The 19,045-nt window shown below is 46.0% G+C and overlaps 1 protein-coding gene across 10 annotated transcripts in view; it reads left to right on the forward strand.

The window, feature by feature from the left end:
- The window catches only part of PAX8 (paired box 8), a 154,783-nt gene that overhangs the window by 96,799 nt on the left and 38,939 nt on the right, over positions 1 to 19,045 (forward strand). For 4 of the 10 annotated variants that reach the window (XM_033949357.1, XM_033949359.1, XM_033949358.1 and 1 more), the window contains 3 exons: positions 1,777 to 1,897; positions 5,374 to 5,475; positions 8,076 to 8,285. In XM_033949357.1, the coding sequence (XP_033805248.1) occupies positions 1,777 to 1,897; positions 5,374 to 5,475; positions 8,076 to 8,285 (433 nt within the window). The remainder of the gene's footprint in view (positions 1 to 1,776; positions 1,898 to 5,373; positions 5,476 to 8,075; positions 8,286 to 19,045) is intronic. The other 6 variants (XM_033949361.1, XM_033949364.1, XM_033949362.1 and 3 more) reach the window with 2 other exon arrangements.

Raw genomic sequence — 19,045 nt, forward strand, 5'->3', positions numbered from 1 at the left:
TCTCTCTTACTTCCATGCAGCATCTGCTCTGCTCTCCTCTCTTCTCCCCACTTCTATCAAGCATCTGCCCTTTCTCTCTGTCTCTCCACCCCACTTCCTTCAGCATCTGCTCCTCCTCTCTTTCCCTTCATCCCACTTCCATCCAGTGTCCTGCCCCTTCTGTCTCTCTCCCTCTAACCCACTTATATATCAGCATCTGCCCCTCACCTCTCCGCCACTGCTGAAGTTCAGCCATTGTGAGACCTTCCAGCACTTACCCGCAGCTGCTAGCTCTGTCTCAGAACAAAAAAAGTGATATCAGAAAGGGAAGACCAGAAGCCACAGGCAGGTACAGGAAGGTCCCACAAAGGCTGAATTTCAGTTTGCTGCCGCTGATGCTGCTGGTTCGAGAAAGCAGCAGCGGCGGTGGCAGAATTGTACAGGAGATCCTGATGTGCGGACTGCATAGTAGGGCTGAATGGCTATGTGGCCTCCTACCAAAAGGTTCACGGCCGTGCAGCTTAGAGAGAACAGTGGCATCTGCCCAATTAGTACATATAATTGAATTGTTTAATGAGCTAATTAGCAAGGGGGAATTGGGCACTAACAATTATTGGTGCTAATTGGCAATAATTGAAATTTATGCATGCATCTTTATAGTCGCTATTCTGTAAAGATGTGCGCTTAAATTTTTCCATGCAGATCTAATAAAGGAGCATGGCCATAGGAGGGGCATGGATGGGTCAGGGAAGTTCCTGAACTTTGTGTGCAATTTTACAGAATAAGGCCAATCTGCACCTAATTTAGGGATGAGGATTTACAACAGGTTTCACGGTGTAAATCCTTGCACCTAAAATTCAGTGCAGATCCCGGAACCAAACACTTTTCAATAAATGGTGCCCAACTTGGAGCAACCTTTATAGACTAGTGCTTCTTGCTCATTTTTTCAGCACCACATACAGAATCTAGCCCATAAGGCTTATAATAGAAATGGATGAGCTAACACAGCACAAGGATCTCCTGAGCTGGAGTTTAGTGATACTAACACTTGTGAGGGACAAGTGAACTGTCTCCTAACCTGGATGTTGGTGACATAGACATCTGAAGAGAAGAAATTGTTTAACTATGTATATTTTATGATATGGTTTGTTTTTATCTTATGTATGTCTTAATTGATGTAAACTGTTTTAGTATTTTTGTAAACGGTATAAAAAAAGTTTTAAATAAATAAAATAATAAATTTCAGGTATGAATAAAGGGTCAGATTCTATAAAGTGTGCCCTAGTTAGGTGCCGTTAGGCGCACTAATTGCAGATATGTCTGCAGTAGGAATTAATATGTTCATAGCGTCGCCAGATTTCAACAAAGTACAAAACCGGACACGTGGCCCCGCCCCCAGCAACATCCTGTTCTACCATGCCCCATTTCACCCCAGCCCCGCCCCCACACAAATCTCCTCTTAAGCTCTTAGCTGTGTCTGGGAGGGCCTTTGAGCATGCGCAGAAGGAATGCGATGATGCGATGATTTCATCGCATCACGTCCACGCATGCTCAGAGGCCCTCCCAGACACAGCCCAGAGCCAAAAACCCAGACGAACTCCTTACAGGTTAGAAAGATGTCCTGACACTTGGACTGTCCTCTAAAAAGAGGACATGTCTGGGTAAATCTGGATATCTGGTAACTCTATATGTTCCTCTCCTCAAAGAGGACCAAATTTGACCCTTCCTACCATCATTTTCTAGGTTATGATGTTTCTATATAGATGATTCCCTCTAACCCTTCTTCTCTGTTGTCAGGGTCTGTACCCACTGCCTCTGATCAATAGCTCGATGGATGATGGAAAGGCTACTCTGACTCCTTCAAGTACACCCTTGGGTCGAAATCTCTCTGCTCACCAGGCCTACTCTGCTGTGTCAGGTAAGATGAGAGCAAGAATCCAGCACCCGGACAGATGGACAAATAGAAGCGGGAAGGGTAGGCTTAGCAGTGGGTATTGCTCAAAAATGTCCTCTGGAATTTTGTCTTTGTCAAAATCAGATCCAACACACAGAGAGTCAAGATAAAATGGTAAGCTCAAGGTTACCAGGAAGTCAGTGAAAGAGACACAAGGAGATAAAGTGATGAGATCAGGGTCAGACAGAGAGGGTGAAAAAACAACATGCCTAGGGTTATATCAAGACATGGTGAAACGATTGGGATTAGAACTGAGGCAAAGCCAAGAAAAGTTGCAAAACACAGGAAAATAAAGTGACTTGCCCTGGATCACATAGAAAGTCAGTGTCAGAGCTAGGCTTAGAATTCATTCCCCCAACTGTTTTCATATATCTCTGATGGATTGCCTCCTCTCGGAACAGTTGATTTAACTAACGTACTTCAGAAGTCAGGATATTGCTAAAAAAGAGAGAACAAAAAAACCCTGAGAAGGTTGTAAGAGAGACAAAGCATGTGGCTTCTTCCTGCCCGTTGCGGCTGTTGATACTGCCCAGCTGGGAAGTGTGTTTGCAGCAGTGCCGCCTCATTAGGCTGGACCTGATGGTGCTTTGGAAAAGAGACGGACTCACTGGAGCAGAAGCGTTCCCAGGAGTTCCCACACAGTCATGACACAGCCATGGGAAAAGGCCATTTCGGTGTCTGCCTGTGCCTAGTGACAGGAATGAAAAATGATATATTAAGGGATGGCAAGGTGTTCAGGCTCAGAGTCAAATAACTTTATTGACATGCCAAGGAAATACAAATAATGGGAACTGTGTTCCACCCCCCTCACAGGTCAACTATCATGAGACAATGTCAAGTGCCACACATGTATATATATGGGGGAGGGGGGGAGAGGGGTGCAATTATGTAAATGATGTACTTATTTGTACATAGAAAATTTCCTTTGTGCTGTTCTGGTATCCTCTACAGCTGTATAAGTAAATATAGATGTTCTGGCAGGGAAAAATAACAGGGGTGCAATGCAGAGTAATCAGAGCAGAAGCAGGGGCAGAACAGGAGTTTCTGTGACACTGAGGAGGTCATAGTAGAAGCATCTACATATGTAGATAGTGATTTCTGAAAACTGCTAGTTACATGTGTTGATCCCTGGGACATAGAGATTTTGAGGGGACTGGGCTTGAGTGGACTGAAAGAGTACAGCTGTACACTTTCCCCATCAGCTTTAGTACTTGCTCTGTGGCATGCATAGAATTACAAGTGCTCATTTTGGCCTGAGCTTTAAGCGAGAGTTGTGGGAAACCATCCCGTGTCATTCTTTACTGTCTATCTCAGTGGTCTCAAACTCAAACCCTTTGCAGGGCCACATTTTGGATTTGTAGGTACTTGGAGGGCCGCAGAAAAAATAGTTAATGTCTTATTAAAGAAATGACAATTTTGCATGAGGTAAAACTCTTCATAGTTTATAAATCTTTCCTTTTGGCCAAGTCTCCAAAAATAATATTGTCATTTATAGCTAAAGACATATGATCAAGAAACTGTTTTATTTTACTTTTGCGATTATGATAAACATACTGAGGGCCTCAAAATAGTACCTGGCAGGCCGCATGTGGCCCCCGGGCCGCGTGTTTGAGACCACTGGTCTATCTCAACCTCAGTCCTTCTATACCAGCATTCTTCAACGCAAGGCTTGAGGGTCAGTGGTTGTGTCCATTCATACTCTGATTCTTCCCTCTCTTCTTAAAGATGGTTTCCCGCGGTTATCCTCAGGGATGGGGACGGTGATAAATTCTGTCACTATGTCATTCTCTAGTGAGAGATTAAGAGGGCACTGTCCTTAATTTCCCTGTTTTTGATTCCTATCTCTAATGCAAGAAAAACTAATCTTTAGCAGCCTTGTTTGTTAATTACTGCCATTTGTACTTATAGGTCTGTGAAATCAGCTAACTCTATGTATACATGGGGCTAGATTCATTAAATTGCACTCAAAAATTGGTGCCCCCTCCCCCCAAAAAAATCAGCACGTACTGCTATTCGATAACGGACACTCAAAAATGAGCACCCATTATAGAATAGCAGTGAGGGCCAATTTCAGCACCTTTGTTTGGGCGCCAAGACTGATCCTTGCTGAAACCAGGTATAATTTCCAGCGCCCAAATTGGGTGCGCATCCTCAGTGTTCTATAGCACTGCACACATTTTAGGAACACCCCTGACCCTCCCTTGGCCACGCCTCATTTCCAATTGCACACTATGGGATTTTGGAGCACTTTGTTATAGAGTAGTGCAGAGCTTGATGTGAACACAAATTCAAATTTGCACCAACTAGTGAATTTAGTTGGGCACACATCTTGGCTCAACACCCCAGTTTGGGCACCATATGTGGAATCTGAGAGATGATGGCATTTTTTTTACACTAAAGTTGAAAATTGCCACTTCCACAATAATCACTGGCATGATGCTACCCTTTATTTCCTACTCTATGTGGAGCTCTGTAAGGGGAATGGGGCTTGATATACACATTTTCTGTGTGATTACAATCAAAGCAGTTTACATATTTTAGACAGGTACTTATTTTGTACCTGGGGCAATGAAGGGTTAGATGACTTGTCCAGATTAACAAGGAGCTGCAGTGGGAACTGAACTCACAACCTCAGGGTGCTGAGGCAGATGCTCTAACCACTAGGCCACTCCTCCACTCTAAAGTTGCCCCTCCTGCAGTACCAGCCAGTAAATACCAAGATATTTGCCAGCATCCTTCTACGGTTTCCAAAAAGGATCCAGATTTGGCAGTTCCTTTTGTAACATACCAGATTTGGCAGTTGGATGTTTGAATACCCTTCTCAAAATGCTATTCACAATGGGCTTTTTTTTGTACCAGATGTACACCCACACCTTCTGATTAGGATTTGATCAATTTTTTTCATCAGGGCTAGTCCAATGGAAGTATTCAGCATGGGGGAAAAAAAACGGTGCTAGACTCTGGTTTTTCCATTTTATTTTAAACTCTTAGATGTTCCTGGAGATGGGCAGAAAAGTCACGTCAAACCCCCATGGTCTGTACTGCAGGCTGAGCCAGCGGCCATTCTCTGTTCTTTTGGCCCCTATTCTCTCTCCTAGGTCCTATCTGGCAGGAAACTGAGCAGAAAGTATATGGATATGTGGTAGTGTGGAGGGGATGGGGGTGGGGGTGGAGGGGCGGAGAGAGAGGTGTGTATAACATCACCAATAGAGATGGGAAACCAGAATCCCCCCCCCCCCAACCCCCTTTTCTGTGAAGGCAGGTCTTATGCTCCTGCACTATGATAAAGTTCAATCTATAACTGATTAACTTTGCATGGGCAGGAGCTGCTAGAGTAAGCTTATTTATTGTACCTTAATTCCTAGTGGATTTTCCTGTTTTTGCACTCAGATGCCAGCAGCACCTTTAATTTTTCATCTGCATTTTTCCTTTGGTTATAGTTAGCTATGGGAGGGCTTCTGCCATGGGCTTCCTAGAAGATGAGTCAGACACAGGTTTGAAAAGTGGATGCTGCTGCAAGCAAAGGAACAGAAACCCCAATGGTCAGTAAAGCTTTTCAGGCTTAGCCAGTCATCCAAGTCTCCCCTCCCATTGCAGGGCCAAACAGACTTTCACATGATCTCTAGCCTTGCTCTCACTCAGAGGGTCTTTTGCTAAAGATTAGTGCATGTTATCTGTCACAGAATGCATTTTATTCCTATGGGCTCTGCTGTAGATAACATCTTTTAATCTTAATAAAAGACCCCCTTAATTTTTCAGCACAGCTTCGACAAAGGGAGGGTATACACAACTAGAACTGTCATGTGGCTCCATATCTCATGGAACAAGGTGAGCCAGTCCTGGTTTTAACTCATTGTAGGGAAAGGGGACTTGCAGCTGCAGGTTGTTGTATTTTTGTATTTTGTATTTTTGTATTGATTTCCCTATGAAAATCAGAACTGCAAATTCATGCATGCAATAGGAAAAATCCAGGACTGGTTCAGCCTGTTTCCAAGTTTGTTTATAATTTGTCTGGTCGGTTTACAGTACTAAAATTTTAGTTATATAATAAAAAATAAGATAGGGCAAAGTATATACAAGGCAAGGATGGAGTCATAGACAAAATAGATACAATAGGTGTTGGGGGAGGGAAAGATTTAAATTACATCAGAAAATGAAAATTAAAGGGTGGAGAGGGATTATACAGAGGGGTGTCGCTTCTTAAAAGTGGTTCTCATTATTTGTAGGAGATGGATGGAGAGAGGATCTTATCTGGTATTTTGACAAGCATCTTGAAATGGAAAAGTTTCTCAGGGCATAGTGCTAAGTTAGTTTTAAGCCCTGGATGTCTAACTAATTCCAAGGGTTCCAATATGAGAGCATTCTTGGGATTTTGGAAAACACGGTGAAAGAAAAATAACATGAGGGGGGGGATTGATATACTGCCTTTTTGTAGTTTTACAACCACATTCAAAGCAGTTTACATATAGGTACTTTAAGCATTTTCTCTGTCTGTCCCAGTGGGCTTACAATCTGTTTAATGTACCTGGGGCAGTGGAGAATTAAGTGCCCAGGGTCACAAAGATTAGCATGTGGTTTGAACCCACAACCTCAGGGTGCTGAGGCTGTAGTCTAACCACTACACCACACTCTCCTCCTTCTGAACAAAATCATAAAAGCCACAGAAGATTCCAAAGTACAAACAATTTAGGCAAATTTACGCTGGGTTTTACTAAACGACGGTACAGGTTACTACTGCAAGCCGGCAAGTTAAATGCACTGATGTTCATAGAATTCCTATGAGCGTTGGAACATTTACCTCGCCGGCCCGTGGTAGAAACCTCTACCACTGTTTAATAAAAGGAGCCCTTAATGATAAAGTCAAAGGATTTGTCACCTTACCTTGGCCTCTCCTTCCCGTTTTGACAAGGGTAAGAAAGTGGGTCAGGACAGGGAGCAAAAAGGCAAATGATACAATTAGGGGTCCATCTACTAAGCTGTGGTAAGCACCACCCTTGCTTACTGCAGCTAAAAATGCCACAGGGTGTGTTCAGGTAATTGTGGCATCTGCATCCGCATCCCAAGCACTAAAAAAGATTTTATTTTTTAGTGCTGGGGCAGGTTGGGGCAGAGAATAGGCATGTACTGTGCTAATTTGTTAGCATAGTTATATCACGGCGTGCTAACCAATTAGCAAGTGTGTGAACTTTTACCACCTATAGAATAGGTGGCAGTTGGTGTTCTCGCTCTAATGGCCAAACGCTAATGAGAAAATTAGCCCATGGCCACCAATTTAAAAAACACGGCCATTTTACCCATGCAGGAAAAATGACCTTGGTGGGTAGCAAAGACTTGTGTAAGCAAGGGCTAAGGCCACTTTTTACTGCAGTTTGGTAAACAGGCCCCCTTAGTTTTTGTTTCAAAATTTTGTAGCGCTTCTTGTGTTGATTCCTTCCTTTGCTCAGAATAGGTCTTGCTGAAGTTCTGGTGTGATTTTTAGCAAGTTTCCCATACGGAATGAGCCCAGCATTCAGAAATGCATAATATTTTTTGCTGTGAGGGAAGAATTTGCTACACGGTAAAAATAGCTACTTCCCTGCATTGGTTTGCAATGGAAGTTAATGGGAAATATTTTGGCAAAATGGGCCAGAGATGTCAAAATTGCCCCTTTCTTGTAGCATTCATAAAACCTCCCTTTTAAATATTTATTTTCCAAAAGTTTTATTTTGAATTCAGATTATGACTATAAAACAGAAAATACCTCCCTTTTTAATTTTAAACGGAAAAATTAGGTCTACTCTGCAGTCTTTCATCAACTGTAAGGCAATGAGGCCAGGAAAGCGGGTTTTCCATGGTTCAACTTGAATTTCTTCCATTTAAGTCAAGAGTTATTGCAAGCAATGAGAATTTTATATGAAATTGCAAAAGTATTACAAAAGAATATTTTACTTTTCACACCATCATTATCCATAAATGTTGCTTGGGATGCCATCTGAAGAATGTCTCCCCCCCTCTCATTCTCAACATACCCTCTCACCTTTTCAATTATTATTTATTGTCATTTTTTTAGACATTGTGTTTTCTAATTTCATCTGCATTTTATTTATTTTTTTTACTTTTGTTTTTTCCCTTTGCCTCCCCTCACTCCTCTTCCCTGTAACAGATCCCCAATCATCTTTCTGTGTTAAGCAGGAAATACCAGATGGCTCCAGCTCTAGTCCCACCCCTTCCTCTTTATCTAGCCCCGCCTTCTTGGACCTGCAGCCAATCAGCACAGGAGTCCCTGTAAGCAGCCCTGTCCCATCAACGTTCAATGCCTTTTCCCATGCTGCCTCAGTTTATGGTCAGTTCACGAGCCAGGCTATCATTCCAGGTATGGATACAGTGTCCATTTGAGTACTATTGCATTATGGGATTGGGAGAGCAAACAAAATTAACATCTTGGCAGGATATGCTGAGAATTTATTGCTTTTGGTTAAAGGAATCAATTTAACATCTTTTGAAACTTTACATCTACATAAAGAACAGAAAGACATGGGCAGCAGTCCAGGTTCACTCATGCAGTCATGCTGTTACAGCTCATATTTTCTCTGTTAGTTGACAACCTTTGGTAACAGTGAGATACAAGTGTCCATACCCATTCAGTTCTTGGACTTCCTATCAGGGCTGACCATCAATATTTATGATAGCAATGTTTTTCAGTAACTGGCTTTCTGTCCAGCAGGCACCAACCTAGAATAATTTGGTCACTATTAATCTAGGCAAGACCTATGTTAATGACATAGGTATGCCAACCTTTTGTCTAATGCACCAGGGTTGATTTCTTAGTTATGCATAAGTCAGGCTATACTGCCTTCAGGGTTTCAATGTGGACCAGAAATGAATCGACAAATACTGAATCTAATTCATTACAACATTTGCATAAGAGTAGCAGGGTAAAGGGAAAATACCAGGTGGGTCATCTCAAATGATTGAGCTTACAGACCTCTGTGTGTATTACTGAAAGCAGAAAGTTGTAAATCCACATGAGAGCCGTAAGAACATAAGAATTGCCATGCTGGGGCAGACTGAAGGTCCATCAAGCCTAGTGTCCCAAGTACCTAACTAGATCCCAAGTAGTAAAACAGATTTTATGTTGCTTTTCCTAGGAAGAAGCAGTGGATTTCCCCAAGCCATCTCAATAATGACCTATGGACTACTCTTTTAGGAAATTATTCAAATCTTTTTAAAACCCTGCTAACTGATTTCACTACATTCTCCGGCAATGAATCCCAGAGTTTAATTACACATGTGAAGAAATATTTTCTCCAGTTTGTTTAAAATCTACTACTTAGTAGCTTCATCACATGTCCCCTAGTCCTAGCATGTTTGGAAAGAATGAACAAGCGATTCACATCTATCCTTTCCACTCCACTCATTATTTTATAGACCTCTATCATATCACCCCTGAGCCATCTCTTCTCCAAGCTGAAGAGCCCTAGCCGCTTTAGCCTTTCCTCATAGGGAAGTCGTCCTATCCCTTTTATCATTTTTGTCTCCCTTCTCTGTAGATTTTCTAATTCCGTTATATCTTTTTTGAGATACGGCAACCAGAACTATTCGAGGCCGTACCATAGAGAAACATAGAAACATAGAAGATGACGGCAGAAAAGGGCTACAGCCCATCAAGTCTGCCCACTCTGCTTACCCACTCCCTGTCTATGCCCTAATGACCCAATTTCCTTATCTTGACCCTCGTAGGGATCCCACATGGGTATCCCATTTATTCTTAAAGTCTTGCACGCTGTCTGCCTCGATCATCTGCACTGGAAGCTTGTTCCAATAATCAACCACTCTCTCTGTGAAGAAATACTTTCTGGTGTTGCCATGAAATTTTCCACCCCTGAGTTTGAGCGGGTGCCCTCTTGTGGCCGAGGGTCCCATGAGAAAGAAAATATCATATTCCACTTCGACACGTCCCGTGAGGTACTTAAATGTTTCGATCATGTCTCCCCTCTCCCTACGTTCCTCGAGAGTGTAGAGCTGCAATTTGTTCAGTCTCTCTTCGTACGAGAGACCCTTGAGCCCCGAGATCATCCTGGTGGAAGTCTGCTGAACCGATTCAATTCTGCGCACATCTTTACTGTAATGTGGCCTCCAGAATTGCACACAGTACTCCAGATGAGGTCTCACCATGGCCCTGTACAACGGCATTATGACTTCAGGCTTTCGGCTGACGAAACTTCTTTTTTTTTGTTTGAAATAATTTTTATTAAACAGAAAAGCACTGCACAGCCAAGAAAAACATTGTATTACAGACAGGACTGGGAGTGAGCAAAACAGCAAATCAAATAGGGGAGCACCCCCCCAAATGAGGGGGAAAACCAACCCCACCAGGCCCCGAAGAGGGCAAGTCAATTCAAAAGCCACCCCAACTCAGTCCGCATAGGCAAGAGGCACAAAATGCATGCAAGCTGAGCAGTACAAGTCAACGTTTTGTAATTAACAAAACCTCCAAGTGAAGCACATGGAAAGAAACCCCAATATCCAGCCAGCTCACACGCACCACATCTTCCATACTCCATTCACACCCCAGTCGCACCGACCCGCACACTCACAACCATCCAAGCAAGCGAGGAAACAGATATCCCTCCTACCCCCCCCAGTCCAGTGAAAGTGAATGTGGGCAAGACACACATCCGTTCAAAAAGAGCCAACCTCCAATATGGTAGCATCCCATAGAGAGCGGTACAGGCGCCGGGACGCTGACAGCGGCTCTGGGTGAACGCGAAGCTCCCAGCGAGCCACCTCGAGTAAGGAGCGCTTCCATCCTAGCACCTCGGGCGCATTGACATCCATCCAGAGACGGAGCACTCCACGCTTGGCCACCAACAGAGCGGTGTACAGAAAGCGCCAGTGCTCCGAACTAAGGCCCTGGTCTAACACCTCTCCCTCACACCCCAACAGAATAAGTAAATATGACCACTGAAAAGGCAACTGCACAACCCGAGCCAAAAATTCCAACACCCCATTCCAGTAAGTTTCCAGCTGCGGACATTCCAATAACATGTGTACAAGGGTGCCACGCATACGCTGACATTTAACACATAGATCAGATCCCCAAAGGCCCGCCCTCCTGCCCCGTACCCTAGTAAAGTATGTGCGGTGTAGTATTTTGAATTGTATTTCCTGCAGGGAAACGTTCCGCGCCCCTCTAGGGATGCTGGAAAAGCATGCAACCAACATCTCAACCCCGACCGGCTCCCCTAGCTCCTCAGTCCATTGGGAAGCCAAACCAAGGAGCCGAGGGTCCGGTCGTTCCGCCCGGACCATCCTATACCAAGTAGAGAGAGAATTCATAGAGGCAGGAAGAGAGAGAAAAATGTGGTCAACCTTCAAGAAACTATAGCCAGTAGGGGCACCTTTTCGATAGGCCTCATAAAAATGACGTAACTGCAAATAAGCAAAGAAAGGCATATCAGGGAGAGACCAGTGATGGCGGAGGTCAGCAAGGGGAGGGAAAATCCCATCCGCAGATGGCGATGTTGCAACATGCCCCAAACAGAAACAAGCGCCAAAGCTGGCCTCCAGGCCTCGTGCTCCACCGACACCTGGTGGGAACGCAGGGTTACCCCTAACAAATTGAAAAGCCCAGTTGTCCCGCAATCCCCCCCTATCCGGCGCCGCCACCAGAGCAGCGCACGCCTCAACGGATCTATCCAAAGAGAATTACAACCCGTCCTGGGGCGTCGCCACCTAGGGACGTCAAGACAAGCCAGCGCACAGTGCGGGGCCACCCAAGAATCAAACAATCTCGGGGGAGCAAATCAGGAACCTAGCGTGTATAGTTCATGCACCCAGCGCATCAGGGCCGCCACATTATATAACCGGAGATCCGGGAGCGCTAAACCACCCCGGTCTCTGCTCTGCGTGAGTCTCCAAAACCCCACACGGGCCCTCCGGTTCCGCCAGATAAAAGAACCAACAAAAGACCTGTAGGCCTTCTCCTCGGTCGTTCGCAACCACAGGGGAATCATCTGTAAAGGGTAAAGAATCTTGGGCAACAGAACCATTTTTACTAAGGCAATACGGCCAAAGAGCGACAGGGGGAGGTCTCCCCATCGATGACAAGCATCCCGAAGTTGGGCAAGGCGATTCACAATGTTGCTTCGATAAACCACGGCCCAATCAGCGCTAAGAAAGATCCCAAGGTATTTAAGCTCTCCCACCGCCCACCTAAAGGGGAAAGAGGGCAGAGCTCGCGATGCGCAAGGCAAAGTAACCGGGAGCGCCTCAGACTTACTGAAATTAATACTCAGTCCAGAGAAAGCCCCAAAAGAGTCAATGAAGGTAGTTATGCAAGGGATAGATACCCGGGCATTGCCGACAAAGAGTAGCATATCATCCGCAAACATGGTAATCTTGCATACCTCCGCCCCCACTCGGATGCCCTCCACACCCGGGGCGTCTCGTATCTTAGCCGCCAGCGGTTCAAGTGAAAGTATAAACAACAACGGCGACAAGGGACACCCCTGCCGGGTCCCTCTCCGCAAAGGAAAAGGAGCCGTGCGCTGGCGGTTAATAAGGAGCTGAGCGGTAGGAGCCGTATACAAACGGACCACCCATTCAAGAAAAGAGCCTATAATGCCAAAGCGGCGCAAGACCCAAAAGAGGTAAGGCCAAACAACCTTATCGAAGGCTTTTTCTGCGTCTAAACTAGCCAGCAAGTCGTCCCCAGAGCGTCCCCTGCCCTCCCTCAAAGCCACCAGTGCCTTAAGAATGTTAGCCGAGGAAAAACGGCCAGGCACAAAACCCACCTGGTTAGGATGTACAAGCAAAGGGACAACCTGAGCTAGGCGCTTAGCCAAGATAGCCGTAAGGAGTTTCATATCCTGGTTAAGCAGGGATATGGGTCTATACGAGCCCACCAAGGTAGGATCCTTACCCGGTTTAGGAAGCACCACGACATGAGCATGGTTCTGCTCCAGGAGAATTCTATCCGAGGCCTGCATATCACCAAACATGGCGCAAAAGGCAGGGCCCACATGATGTTATAAAATCTTATAGAACTCGGGCCCCATGCCGTCCGGTCCTGCAGCCTTAGCAAGTTTCAGATGACCAATGGCCATGGAGATCTCTTGACAAGTAATAGGAGCATTGAGTAAGTCGCGGTGCGCCTCCGAGGCAGATGGGAGGTTCAAGTCTCGAAAGAAAAGGTCTCGAGCCTCAGTATCGTACACGCCCGCGCTATATAAATCGCTATAAAAACGTACGAATTGGGTCTGGATAGCCGTCTCCGTCTGATGCGACACATTTGAGGAGTCCCGAATATGGGAAATACACGCAGCGCGACGGTGAGGGCGAACCAGGTTGGCCAGGAGCTACCCCGCCCGGTTACCCCACCTATAAAGTTGAAACTTGTACACGTCAAGATGAGTTAAAGCCCGCGCAGAAAGAATGGCGTCAATTTGTTTACGCAGACGGAGATACGACTGTCGAGCTTCCTCAGAACTGTGCCGCATATGATATAACCGACATTCCCTCATCTGTTTTGCCAACGACGTAAGTTCAGCATCCCGGAGCTTGCGCTTGCAAATAGAGTAGGCTATTATGCAGCCGCGGAGATAAGCCTTCGCCGCTTTCCAGAATATGGTGTTCGAGACCTCGGTCCCTTCATTCGTCTGCTTATACTTAGACATTCCTCGATGAGATAGGTATGAAATTCCTCGTCTAGATACAGGGAGGGATTAAAACGCCAAATACGATCACCCAGAGAACCACTTCCCCACTTGAGAGTCAATGTCACAGCAGCGTGGTCACTAAAAGGGACATCCAATATGTGGGTGCGCACCGTCCGCCCAATGGAACGAGAGGGGAGTAAGAAGTAGTCCAGACGGGAATGACAGTGGTGAACCCCTGAGAAAAAGGTAAAATCCACCTCCCCAGGGTGGTAAACCCTCCACACATCCTGGAGGTCCAGCTCTCCCATCAGGAAGTTCACCCCCCTACGCTCATTATCCGCCGCCACTGGTCTCGGAGGCTTACAATCAATGGAAGGATCGCTAGTGATATTGAAATCCCCACCCACCAGGAGTTTATAATTCGGTAATGCTATCAAGTGGGCCACTAGAGTAGAGAAGAAAGAGGGAGTGTAGATATTAGGAGCGTAAACATTGCAGAGCACCACAGGTCTGTCATTCAAAGTCCCCACCCAGATGATAAAGCAGCCCTGAGGGTCCCGGATAACCCTGTGTGTGACCGCTACCACCGCCTTATGGATGAGGATAGCCACCCCCCTCTGTCTAGATGAATAAGAGGACGCCACTACTTCCCCCACCCAGTCACGCTGCAACTTCTGATGTTCGCAGGCCGTGAGGTGAGTCTCCTGTAGAAAAGCCAGAGACCTTTTCCTTCTTCAAGAACGACAGGACCTTCGTGCGCTTCATTGGAGAGTTGATGCCTGCCACGTTCAATGTAAGACACACCAAGTCAGCCATAGCCATGGGAAGAACCCAGCACCAATGCACCGTCCCAACGATCCATCACAGAATCCCTGAGGGTCTCCCAGCCAAACCCCCAAGTACAAGCAATTGAGCCCCAAACCCCCCACTGAACTAGAGAATCGCCCCCCCACAACCAAATCCCTCCTCCCCGCCCCATGTCCACAGCACGCAAACATGCACACCCAAGCACACCCCACACAAACAGTCCACAGCTCACCATACATACAATACCCCTTCCGTTCTCCCTCCCGCTTCTCCCACCCCCGCCCATCCAACACCCCAACCATCCCCCCCATACTAAAAACATATTTCTGAAAGCCCCCCCAACCCCCTCACGCAAAAAGACCCAGAAAGCCTCGAAAATCCACCCCACCCCCAATAGCAAACCTCCCAGCACCAACATGTCCAAAGGCGACAAATAAGCCAAGCAAACAGAAAACAAGGGGCATAGTTTGAAATACCAGACACCCTAAGTCCAGAGTCCAGGATCCCTGCATGCAAAATAAGAAAGCAGCAACCTAGTCCAGGGATCCGGACGGGCATGTCCTGAGCAGGTGTCAAAGCTGAGGTAGCAGCAGGTGCAGCAGGATATCACACCCCGAAAACAGCCATCAGGGCAGCCATGAACCTGACAGAGAAGAAAACCATTGTTGGCCCCAGAGCCCCCCCAGAAGTGAAACAAAGGGCAAAGGCTCAAGACTGTCCGACCCCGGGTTCAGTCACCAGAGAGGCAGGATCTGGAGAAAGTCTTAGGGAAACAAAGCAAATCTTCTCAGGGGTCCGGAGGTATAGGCGCCAAAGATCTTATATAAGCCTGTAACGCCTCCACGTCCTCGCAGGTCTTCGGTCCCCCGGCCTCAAAGACCCGGACCTGTGCAGGATATTGCACCACGAAGCGTAAGCCTCTGTTGCGGAGCTTGGTGCAATGAGGCGCCAGGGCGCGCCGGCGAGCAGCCACTTCAGCGGAGTAGTCGTTGAAAAGTAGGATCTTTGCGCCCTCACGCTCCAGCGCGCCCTTTTTTCTGTACAGAGCCATGACCTGGGCCTTGTCAGCAAAGTTCAGATACCTGGCAATAACAGGTCGAGGCCTGCCCGCGCCCTCACGGCGCTGGCCCAGACGATGCACCCTCTCCACCAAGGTGCGCGATCCTTCTGGGGTAAAACCCACCGCGCCAGGCAGCCACCTCTCCACTAACTCGCGTAGCTCAGCGTCTCGGATATTTTCCACCAGGCCCACCAGTCGAATATTGTTGCGGTGGCCGCGGTTCTCTTGATCTTCCAGCCGCTCGTGGAGGGTCACGCACTGAGCCTGCAGGGCCTGAACCTGCGTCTCCAGCGCTCCAGAACGGTCCTCCTGGGCAGCTATACGGGACTCCGCATTCTGGAGTCGCTGACCATGTCGCTCCAGGCAATCCCGCACATCCTCCACAGTTGCCTGGAGCTTAGTGAGCCGCTCATCTATCGCCGCTGAGATGGTCCGGGTCAATTCCTTGACCGCCTGGAGTAGCACTCTCGGCGGGGTCGCAGTTCCGGACACCATCTTGGGAGCTCCGTGCGCACGCTGAGCCCGAATCGGCCGCGGGGTCTTAACGGGCATAACTTGCCCAAAAACTGCTGCAGAGAGCCGCCGAAGCAGCCGTTAGCTCCCCACAGCGTTCCGCTCTGCCCTGCACCGGAGAAATGAGAGGAGCAAGGCAGGAAGGCTTTAAAAAGCGAAGATTTAAGCGCGAGAGGGTCGGAGCACGAGCAAGGAGCCGCCGCTCAGCTCAACGTCATCACGTGACCCCCGAAACTTCTATTGATACAACCCAATATCTGCCTTGCCTTAGATGAAGCCTTCTCCACTTGATTGGCAGTTTTCATGTCTGCACTGATGATTACTCCTAAATCTCGTTCTGCTGAAGTCCTAGTTAAAGTTTCTCCGTTCAAGAAGTACGTCCTGCATGGATTTCCTCTTCCAAGGTGCATGACCTTACATTTCTTAGCATTGAAGCCTAGCTGCCAGGTTGAGGACCAACTTTCCAATGTAAGCAGGTCCTGCGCCATATAATTCTGTAAACTGCATTTACTTACTATATTACATAGTTTGGCGTCATCGGCGAATACTGTTATTTTACCTTGAAGCCCTTCAAAGGCATAATAACATTTTCATCTTTGTTTTCCATTCCTTTCCTGATAATTCCTAACATTCTATTTGCTTTCTTAGTAGCCGCCGCACATTGATCGAGTGATGACATTATTATTTCATATGAATGCACTTGTTCACCCATTACCAATTCTAGCATCTGATGGGATTTGTAGGAACTAATTTTTCAGAATGATTGGGGGTGCTAAAATCAACACAATTTGCTCCTCCCTGCTCAATATGAGAGGTGGTCAAACACACACTGTAAGTATAGATCTCATACCCATGATGAAATCTATCAGACAATTTCTGGCCTTGAAAATATTAATACTTCTTCTTGCATCTCAATCTTATGTACACACTGGCATTTTATGGCCTACCTGATAACAGAGGACCCCTAGGAAGTTGCCCAACTGAGCTTTTCAGTTATGTCAAGTGGCTTTAGACAGTTGATAGAGATCATGCTGAAATTTTGCCAGACATTTCAGATTAATTTTCTGGTGTTACAAATTTTCTGCTGTACAAATGAAACTGAATGAGTCCAAAACCAAACTACTTTGGCTTGGCCCTAAACTTGATCATTTACCCACTTCCATCCCACTGCCCACAGGCTCCTCCCTACAACTAGAGTTCTCTAGCAAAGTTCTGGGCATCACCATAGATTCCTCGCTATCCTTCAACGACCACCTCAACTCCCTGATAAAAACATGCTTTCACAGCCTTCACATGCTGAGGAAAGTGAGGTCCTGCTTCCACCAAAAACACTTTGCCGTGCTCGTTCAGTCCATCATCCTCTCCAGATTGGACTATTGCAATTCCATTTACCTTAGCTTAACAAAGAAAAGCCTCCACAAGCTCCAACTAATCCAGAACACCGCGGCCAAACTTATCTTCTCAAAAAGCAAATTTGACCATGTCTCTCCGCTCCTGTCCAAGCTGCACTGGCTTCCTGTCATCTCCAGGGTCCATTTTAAATGTGCTTGCTTAACCTTCAAGATACTCCACGGCATCCTTCCACCTCTTATTCCTCTATCCTGGAGTTCCTCAAATCCACTCTCCACTAGATCCACGCAAAAATTAAAATTATCCTTCCCCTCCCCAAAAGGTATCTCCCTCGTCGGTAAACTCGGGTCCTCCCTCCACTTCAGAATCGCTCAGCTCTGGAATAGTCTCCCTTCCCCTCTCCGTAACTTGAGCCCCCTCCTACCATTCCGTAAGTTTCTGAAGACTTGGCTCTTCTCCAAAACGTAACCCGTCTCCTCCCCAGTATTATCACACCTAACCTCTCTCTTACTTACTTCTATAAATCCACTGGAGTTCCGTTCCTTCCCTAACCATGTAAACCGTGTCGAGCTCCACCTGTGGAGATGATGCGGTATATAAACCCAAGATTTAGTTTAGTTAGTTTAGTGTTGAAAATCACAAGAGACGCCAGAAAATGGAAAACGTTGAGGTTGAAAATGCTAGAAAATCCAGCAAAGTATAGAACACGAAGCCAGAAAAAGTTGAGGCTTTGCTGAGAATGCTTTGATGAGAGTGAGATGTGTAGATTAGAAAGGCCTGAATTGGTTCATCAGTCAGCTTTGATCATACTGTGTCTGTCTACTAGCTCAGTAGCATTACACAACACTGAATGCTCCAGGATTTGCAGCAGGAAACTATCTAGCCACTCCTTCCCCCACATCTTTGTCCTGTTTTGGTTAGTTACTTGTTAGCATGTCCTAATGTAGAACTAGAAGCGGCTTTGTAACTCCTCTTCCACATCTGGGACATGCGGGAACATTATGTAACCCAGAGTCTCCCTCCCCCAGAGCAGGGCAAAAGTTTTCACTGTCTTTAGTGCTAGGTATACACTCTTGTGACTTTGGAATAAAGAGAAATCTATACCCAATTGTGTTGTTCCCAAATTAAAAGGTTTAGTAAGGAATATTCTGACTAGTGAAAAACTGACAAAAACACATTTTCTTTTGGTAATACCCAAAAATTAATGATCTAATATTCAGAAAATGATGAGCTCTTACATTTGTGCTCCTAAGTTAACCTCCTAAAAGTGTGTCTTATTTTCAGGCAAATTTAGGAACATACTGCATATACTCAAATATAAACCGGTCCAAATATAAACCGAGATAACCTTTTTTATCCTATAAAGGGAGCTCAAGGAAAAGGAGAGGGAGAAATCATAGAAACATGAGCTCCCTTAAATTATCAGAGTTAAATACCCTGTTCCATAAAAATGGACCTTCAATCCCCAGACTACCACTTTACTCTCTTAGGAGAATATCCCACTGGCAGCACTTCTGCTGGCTATCATATCATATCATAGGAAAAATAGGGCAGTATTAGCTCTGATGCTCATAGGAATTCTATGAGCATCAGAGCTAATACCATTGTAGCCTACGATAAAAAAAAGCCTAACGCAGCGTCATACAAGGGGGGTGGGGGATATCTTTTGAAGCAAATGTACACAGCTGCAGACCTCTGGAGCTTGGTTTTGTTCCTAAGTATCCTTCCAGTTTCTTCAAATCA

The sequence above is a fragment of the Geotrypetes seraphini genome, chromosome 6 (assembly GCF_902459505.1).
Source record: "Geotrypetes seraphini chromosome 6, aGeoSer1.1, whole genome shotgun sequence".
Lineage (NCBI taxonomy): Eukaryota > Metazoa > Chordata > Amphibia > Gymnophiona > Dermophiidae > Geotrypetes > Geotrypetes seraphini.